Source organism: Drosophila gunungcola, unplaced genomic scaffold (genome assembly GCF_025200985.1).
Source record: "Drosophila gunungcola strain Sukarami unplaced genomic scaffold, Dgunungcola_SK_2 000001F, whole genome shotgun sequence".
NCBI lineage: Eukaryota > Metazoa > Arthropoda > Insecta > Diptera > Drosophilidae > Drosophila > Drosophila gunungcola.
Genome location: NW_026453197.1, coordinates 10529931 through 10539049, shown reverse-complemented (window position 1 = coordinate 10539049; position 9119 = coordinate 10529931). Strand labels below are relative to the sequence as shown.

The 9119-nt window shown below is 42.1% G+C and overlaps 2 protein-coding genes across 2 annotated transcripts in view; one reads left to right on the top strand and one right to left on the bottom strand.

Annotated features, from left to right (window-relative positions):
• Positions 1–19: 19 nt before the first annotated feature.
• On the top strand, positions 20–2016 carry LOC128262236 (mucin-2). Its single transcript, XM_052996378.1, has 2 exons — positions 20–36; positions 91–2016. The coding sequence occupies exons 1-2, from the start codon at positions 34–36 to the stop codon at positions 1948–1950; spliced, it is 1863 nt and encodes a 620-aa protein (XP_052852338.1). The 5' UTR covers positions 20–33; the 3' UTR covers positions 1951–2016.
• Positions 2017–2899: 883 nt separating this feature from the next.
• Positions 2900–9119, bottom strand: part of LOC128262234 (AF4/FMR2 family member lilli) — a 139006-nt gene continuing 132786 nt past the window's right edge. Inside the window, 5 exon segments of the mRNA XM_052996376.1 lie at positions 2900–5034; positions 5477–6005; positions 6008–6169; positions 6996–7196; positions 7321–7878. Coding sequence (XP_052852336.1) covers positions 4574–5034; positions 5477–6005; positions 6008–6169; positions 6996–7196; positions 7321–7878 — 1911 coding nt within the window. The 3' untranslated portion in view covers positions 2900–4573.

Here is a 9119-nt window from a genome sequence, read left to right as displayed (position 1 = left end):
ACTCAACGTTTCAGTGCACAAAAAGAGCTCAAGATGGTAAGAATGACTTCGGTGTGTATACATATTTGCTGAGTATTTTAATTATTTTAGATCAGCCGATACTTATTGGCTCTTGGCATGTGGGCTGCACTTACTATAACCTTTTCTGCAGCTCAAAACACAACAGTTTCAACTACAACTGAATCGTTAACATGCATACTTTTTCCGGAATTACCAATATGTAGAACAACCACTCAAGCTACTACTACCACAGCCTCAAGAACAACCACAACATCAACTTCAATCGCTCCGACGACCACCAAAGAAGTAACGACAACCACTTCCACAACCACTAAAGAAATATCAACGACAACTATAGTTCCAACAACCACAAGCACTTCTACAACCACTGAGGAAACTACAACGACAACTTTATCCCCAACAACCACAAGCACTTCTACAACCACTGAAGGAACTACAACAACTTTAGCTCCAACAACCACAAGCACTTCTTCAACCACTAAGGAAACTACAACGACAACTTTAGCTCCAACAACCACAAGCACTTCTACAACCACTGAAGGAACTACAACAACAACTTTAACTCCAACAACCACAAGCACTTCCACTTCCACTGAGGAAACTACAACAACAACTTTAGCTACAACAAGCACAACCTCATCTACAACCACTAAGGAAACTACAACGACAACTTTAGCGCCAACAACCACAAGCACTTCAACTGAATCAATAATATGTATACTTTTTCCGCAATTGCCAAGATGTAGGACAACAACACAAGCTACTACTACCACTGCCTCAACAACAACCACAGCATCAACTACAATCGCTCCGACGACCACCGAAGAAGTAACGACAACCACCTTGGCTCCCACAACCACTGAGGAAATATCAACGACAACCATAGCTCCAACAACCACAAGCACTTCAACAACCACTAAAGAAACTACAACAACGACTTTAGCTCCAACAACCACAAGCACTTCTACAGCCACTCAGGGAACTACAACGACAACCATAGCTCCAACAACCACAACCTCTTCTACAACCACTGAGGAAACTACAACAACAACTTTATCTCCAACAACCACAAGTACTTCTACAACCACTGAGGAAACTACAACGACAACTTTAGCTCCAACAACCACAAGTACTTCTACAACCACTGAGGAAACAACAACGACAACTTTAGCTCCAACAACCACAACCTCTTCTACAACCACTGAGGAAACTACAACAACAACTTTATCTCCAACAACCACAAGTACTTCTACAACCACTGAGGAAACTACAACGACTACTTTAGCTCCAACAACCACAAGTACTTCTACAACCACTGAGGAAACTACAACGACAACTTTAGCTCCAACAACCACAAGCAATTCTACAACTATTGAGGAAACTACAACGACAACTATAGCTCCAACCACCACAAACACTTCAACAACCACTGAGGGAACAACCACAACCTCTTCTACAACCACTGAGGAAACTACAACGACAACTTTAGCTCCAACAACCACAAGCACTTCTACAACTACTGAGGAAACTACAACGACAACTATAGCTCCAACAACCACAAACACCTCAACAACCACTGAGGGAACAACCACAACCTCTTCTACAACCACTGAGGAAACTACAACGACAACTTTAGCTCCAACAACCACAAGCACTTCTACAACCACTGAGGAAACTACAACGCTTAGTTCTACAACAAACTCTCAAGCCCATCACCATCATCATTATCACCAAGGTGTATATGGGCCTCCAGCCTTTCCACTTCCACCTCCGATACCCCTGCCACCATTTCCCTTTCTTGGAGCGTTGCCTGAAACTGATTCTAGTGTGATTGCTTTACTACCCATTCCGCTTCCACCCCCGATTCCTGAATTTCCTCGGCCCCCACCAAGGCTACCTCATCCCTTCGGAAATTTGTTTGGAAAATAACTTAACATATTCTTCAACTGATAGTTATGGATCCCAATTTAGCAACAATTGTTGTTATATTTCGATTTGTCAAACAATGTTTAACATGGCACTAAAAAATAAAAAAAACAATCTTTAGTAACTATAACTTTAAAAAGTGTCTTAAATTAACAAAAACTGCCGATATGGGTCACTTTTTGAAAAGACGCATAATTACCGCGGTCACCTTCAAAAAAGAAAATTAGTTCAAAGAGAAATTAAACTTAAGAAGAACCGAGATTTTGGAAATGGTTGAAATGATTCAACATGACTTAAAAAAAAAAATAAAACAGAAAGAGTTAAAGAGTTTAAACAAAATATTACCCCCAAAACATTTGGGGATTACGATTTGCCAAATTGTTGCGTCTAACGATAGATATGACCGAAACACACGTATACAGCCAAAAAGCTTATTTCTACCATGTCTCAGAGTGGTTGTTAGAGTCGGCGTGGCCACGTTTCGTAATAAACTTTCGCTTAGTAAGAATAACTAGAATCTGCATGTTAAATGCCAAATCTGTTGCTTTTATAGTTTTCGCGAATTCAATGTTCATATGGACGGACAGACAGACGGACATGGTTAGATAGACTCGGCTGTTGATCCTGATCTAAGAAACATAAGCTTTATAGGGATCGGATCGCTCATTTTCTCACTTTCTATAAATTTTTTCAAAACCGAAATTTTGTAGAACAAAATATTTTTGGGCGGCATCTAACGGTGTGCAGCTGGACTTCTTGAAAAGAAATACAACGCACAGATGGCGCCAAATTGTAATGTACCAAAGCAGGTATGGCCGACACACGGCAGAGGGCGCTAGCACGCATCTCCAGTCATTTTGAGTTGGTCGAAAAATTATTGTTTTTTTTTTGCCACTTTTAAAAGGCGTTATGGCTATTTACCCAGCGAAATGCAGGCGACGGGCATATTTTGTGGCACCGCTATTCAAATCTTGAATTCAAATTAAAAACGTCGTGCATAGCCAAGAACTTAAAATTAAAATAAAAAAGTTAACTCTTTTTAGCCCAAAGAAAAAACACACACTTTTTAATGTACATATAATTCTCATAAATTCTTTATTAATTCGATTTTTAAAATGTCTTGTTTCACTTGTGTTGCCCTCGTGTTAGTTTAATTAGTTTACTCTTCAATGCAAATGCCACACATTACATTATATTTAAGTATTCCGTATAAATATTTCTCCTGCCTTGCAAGCCGCTTATCAAGTTCGTTTGGAGTATTTATTTAGGTTTAGTCAATAATTATTTGTGGTTAAATAATTTTATCAATTAATTTATATAATTAAATTCTATAATTTGCCTTGCATAGCGGTTCTCCATTTCGTTCTGCACACTCATACATACCGATGTTCCATGTGTTTCTATGTGTTTTCGTGTAAGTGTGTTCTTATTTTTACATGCACATTTATATTTGCAAAAAACATGAATGGCTATTTTGTATTTAAATATTTTATTCCGTATCTATTTAATAATCGAATGTGAGTCAAAAGCAACAGTTGAATTTAAAATGTCTCAGTATAAAAACTTGAAAATTATATACACTTAATAAAAAGGAAATAAGATATAAAACTCAATTGATAGCAAACAAGAACAATAAATCCTGGAAACAGTATACAAATGTAATTTCTAAACGTTAAATACACATTTACCAACATCTATGCCTTACTTCGTTTCCATAAATTTTTTTTACATTTTCTTTTATAATTTTTTAGCTTATGCATTGTAATAATTTTTCAAAGTATCACCCTGTGTTTTCTCATAGTTTTACGATTTTTTTTTTAGTTTTTTTCCTTTTTTCCATTTGCTTAAAATTTACAACAATACTTCAACTTATTTATTATATTTAAATTTGTTTTAACAAATCGCGCACTTTAAAAACGGGCCCGGAATCTGCGGCTCTCCTAGGGAAGAGAGTCCAAAAATATGCGATAATAAAAAGTTGAAACAAAATCAATGCGAGTGTTTGTGTATGGCTATTGTAGGTTTACTTTTAGTAGACACTGTAGTACGTTGAACTGCTGCTTGGTTTTTGTTTTTCTAAGAGCCGCCGTGCTATCTGAATGCTATCGTTGAGGAAATTAGTTTGAAGAGAAATACAAGAACAAGTTTGAGGGAATCCATTGAAACCATCCTTACAGTGGATATTTTTGTTATGCCTATGGAAACCGACATTGTGAAGTTTACATGGAATTTAGTTTAGAACCAAGTCAGCTAACTTAGGCAGCTCTACTATTTTACTGTTGTGATATTTGCAATATTTCATTTGGTTTTGGTTTTGGTTTTTGTTTATCGATAAGTTCTATTTTTAAATATGCTGTACGTAGTTGGAGGAAAAAACACTTAAAATGTTTTGTTTGAACGAACTTCATTAGCTACATATGGTTCTGCCTTGCATCCTGTGAGCCAGTGTTAATTCGTTTCTGTTTTGCGCTATATGGTTTTGACTATTTTCGCTTAGTTTTGGCTTGTGTGTTTCGATTCTGTTTTTGTTTCTGTTTCTGTTTCCGTTTCTGGAGTGTGTGTAATTCATTTTAAATTTAATTTAAAATAGGAACAACCCCGCTCGGGCCTCGCCCCACGGCCACGCCTACTGCTGCTGGACGAGCAGCTGCTCCACCTGATCGGCGGTGCGGAGCAGAAAGGCGGCGCTTTCGCGGTAAGCGGATATCACCTGCCGGGCGGCGGTCACCTCGTTGGCGCTTAGCTTGTGCGGCAGAATGGGGGGCGCTCGAACGGACTGGCCGTCCATCCCCCCACCGCCGGCCACCAGGAGTTGTTGCTGCTGCTGCTGCTGTTGCTGCTGTTGCTGCTGCTGCTGTTGCTGCTGTTGCTGCTGCTGTTGTTGCTGCTGGAGCTGCTGCAGCTGCTGGGTGGCGGTCACCAGTGCGTTGTTGTTGTTTGCATTGCTCAGACTGGCCAAATTGGCGGCACTTAGCTGCGAATTGATGTTGCCGGCCACGGAGCTGTTGCTGTTGTTGTTGCTGACCATGTTGCCGCCAAGGGCACCGGACAGGCTGGTCGGCTTCATCGAGAGATCGGTGGGCGTAACTAGAATGAAGAAGCAACAATATAGATTTAGATTATTTAATTATTTTTCCTTTTTAATTTAAATAATTTCTCAATTCTACTTTAAATAAAACAGGAAATTAAGAAGGAGTCGCCCTTAATTGCATTATATTGAAATATAAAAAACTTTAACAATCTTTTTAGTCCGCTTCAAGCGGATTCGAATACTAAACAAAAATTAAACCTTCTGCCGTGGCATACAAATATTAAGTTAAGAAAAAATATCGTATTTCTCTAAATTTCCTTGAAATAGTTTTAAGACATCTAAAGATTTATTGTCGATTTAATTTTGTAATCTAGTGCCATCACAGTTTTACATTTTCTAAGATAAGATAAGAAAACCGTAGTTTCTGCCTAGGTAAACCATTTTCCGACTGAGCGACCCCAGCTAAAATTGGTTGTTTTTCGAAATAATTTTACTCACCATTTCCCAGGCCAGCTACTCCGGGAAAATAGCCCGGATAGCTGGGAGCCCGGCCGGCGGCAACGGCGGCAGCCGCAGCCACAAAAGGTGAGGCCGTCGAGGGGGAGCTGAAGTCCGTGGTGTAGGGACTGCTGGCCGGGAGCCCAGCTCCATTGGAGGCACCAGCTCCATTGGCCAGGGTCAATCCGGTGACGCTGGCGCCGCCGCTCACACTGGCATTCGAGCTGAGGGCCAGGGGAGAGCTGCGCGCCGAGCTCATGCCGCCTCCGCCCCCGCCGGCGGCCCCACCGCCCCCGCTGCCGCCCACAGTGCCCGCTGCGCCGAAGGGCAGCACATCCGCGTGCTCCGAGTTGGGCGTGGAGCGGGCAAAGCCGACGGCGCTGACGAAGGGCAGAGCGGCGGCCGCCACGCTGGTCAGGCCGGCGGCATCGCCCACGCCGCAGGTCGCGGTGGCATTGCCGGCGGAAGTGGTGCTGGTGCCGCCGGCGCCCGAACTGGTGGCAGCCACCACCGCTGCGGCCGCCGCTGCCTGCTGCTGCCTGCGGCCACAGCACTTCCAGGAGCGGGAACTGCATGCGTAATGGGCTCCAGGCCGATGCGCATCCGCTTGGCGTTCATCGACTCGTTCTCGCAGGCGATGGCCAGGATTTGCTCCGCCTGCACGGACGTCAGATGGGCGGGCGTGGGTCGGGTCTGCAAAAGTAGGACAAAAGCCCAATGGTTGGGTTAGTGGAAATTTTAGGTATGTAAACTAGGTGCAAAGTTTCTAGGCAAATTTTAGGGTCCTACTTTTTCTTTGAGCTTGAGTGCACTGAAATCATGCCAGAAGGACAGAGTTGTGAGTAATTAACAACTTTTGTAATGCATTACTAATTTTTCTAAAAATAAATACAAAATAAAAACAATTTTCATTGGCATTCAAAAAATAATAATGCAAACGTAATTCCAATTAACAAATATTATGTTGTTGTCAGTGGGAGAAAAGTAATGCTAACGAAAAAGTTTTGCATTATGTCAAAATGGTAATGCTACTGAAAAAATATTTTATGGGTTTTTTAAAAGTGAAAAATTATTGGTTAACATTTTTAAAATAATAAATAATTTAAAGCGTTTATGTTTTTTAAAAACCAATGGCAATTAAATATTTTTAACTACTACATTTTGTATTAGTATTACTATTTTAAAAATTTAATGAATTAGTCGTTCACTAGCCTTGAAAAAATCTGTATTATTTGTGTTATATTTTGTCTAGAAATCAATGCTAATGCTTATAGGCACAACTTTGATAAAATGAATTTGTTAAACAAAAATTTATTGGCTTCAGAAATTATTATGTTGCTTTTTGCCAAATAATAAGTGTCACACTGGTAGCTTGGTTTTTTTAAATTCCTGAACGTTTTAAAATAGGTGTTCATTTACTTAAAAATGTATAGGTCAACAATTGTTGCAAAATTATTTTTTTAATAAATGGCCGTTTAATCATAGCTTAACAAAATGTAATTCTTAACATTTAACTCACCGTATTTTCCCATCCATCGCGGGTCTTCTTGTTGCGGCGGCACGACTTGAGATAGGTGCGGATGCGTTTGCGGGATCGGTCGCTGAACTCGGGAAACTGCCGGGCACAAGAGTCGATTATGGCCTGGATCTTCTCCTTGGGCTGCTTCGAGATGGGAATGATGCGATCGAGATTCTCATCGACAAACAGCCGCACGAACATCTGCAAGAGTCGAAGGTGCATTATAGTAAGCCCATATATGAGACCGTAACCAGATGTCTGGCGAATCTTTGGCAACGCTTGGCTTTACATTCGCCGCTTAACTCACAGCTCACGCTTTACTCACATTGAAGGCCTTGAGCCGCTCGGGATCGTGTGTAGTGGCCAGCTTCTCGTCCAGCTTGTCGTCGGAGTCGTCCTCGGAGACCTCGTCCTCCTCCTTCTGGCCCGACGAGTTCGTCTCGTCCTGCGTCTCCATGGGCGAGTGGGCATCCTGCCGTGGAACCGGCGACAACGAGCTGTCCATCTTGCCACTGGCCGCCGCCGCCGCAGCCGCGTTCTGGGCCAGGGCGTTCTGGTACTGCGCCCACAGGCCGCCCACTACGCTCAAGTCCGGACCCTCGGTGCCGTTGCGGACCGCCGTCGAATTCTGGTAGTTCCAGGCCAGCAGCATCAGCTTCAGCTTGTCGGCGTCCTTCATCAGGCCGGCATACGCCTCGGATTCGCTGACCAGGCCGCCGCCCAGTCCACTGACCACCTCGCCCAGGAGTCCGCCGGTGCCACCCACTCCGCTGCCGCCGCCTCCAGCGCCAGCCACGCCCCCTCCTCCAGCGACGCCGCCAACGCCCACACCAACCACGCTGGAAGTGTCGGTGCTCACGACCGGTGTTGCCGGAATGGTTTCCTGCAATGAAAAATAAGTCACATATGAGCATAATGTTTGTTTGTAAAACTTTCTTTCTTGAATAGGAATACGTTTATTTCTAAATATTACTACATTTTTGAATAATTTTATTTATTAATTTAATATAATTAATATATTTTACATAATTGTTTTCGATTCAATTGCAAGTTGCACAGAAACAATTGTTATTATTATTTTAATGCTCATCTTCTCTAGATGATAAGCCAACATCTTACAATCGAAATATACTTTGAATAATCAGTTTCACCCAAAAATTATATAATTCTTTATTAAGCATTCGTACTTTGTATTTTAAGCAATTACGGGAAATTGGTTTAAAATATAATAATCTTGAAACAAGCAGTTTTTTTCTTCTACTTTCATGGAAATAAGAAAAACAACAGTTTGTAAAATCAGCGTACTTTGATTTAATCAACCTTATAATTCACTTTTCTGAAAGGAATTTTCACGTTGTGTTTATTAAATGGTTCAACCTTTTTTAAATTTTTTGCGGAAGCGACGAACGAACTTTTCACAGACCGCAAAAAGTTTCGGGACTCCGTTCGATATGCCAAATCCCAATGATTAGAAGTAGAACCAGTTGAAAATTCGTTAGACCATTGAAAAGAATGCAAAGAAGACGAAACGTCAAAGAAAGCAGCCCAAGCCCCAGCATGGGCTTCAAGGGGAAAGTTTTACGGACTTTCATCTTCAGGCCAGTTCGAGGTCCGGTTCACCCTCAATCTGCTCCTTTTTCCTGGCTGTCCATTCTTGGGGTTGCCTTTTTTCAGTGTCCGCCTTTTGTGCACTGGAAATTAGTCGAGTTAAAGGACTGAGGGTTGGGTCACTTAAAGGGACTGACTGGCCGGGCTCCGGGTTCCCATCCCGCCCCTTTGCGGCCAACATGGCTCTAATGAAACATTTCGCCCAAGACGTTGGTCGTCCGGCACACAAGCTTTTTTCCTCCGCACACTCCTTTGGTTTTGTGGTTGAAGGACACTCCTAAGGTGGGGCGTTTTCAGATTGGGGATTGGGACCGAGGCCGAGACTGAGACTGAGACTGAGACTGGAAATAGCAGCGCAAATGAAGCTGTGTTCCGTGTGGATGGCCATCGAGATTGAGGATTCCTTCTTTTTCCCTTTAAACGTGAATGGACTCCAAGTCTTAATTAACATTAATTTGCTATATCTCTGGGGCATATGGGTGGGTAGCTCTAGGAAATGATTTGGGTAACGTTCGG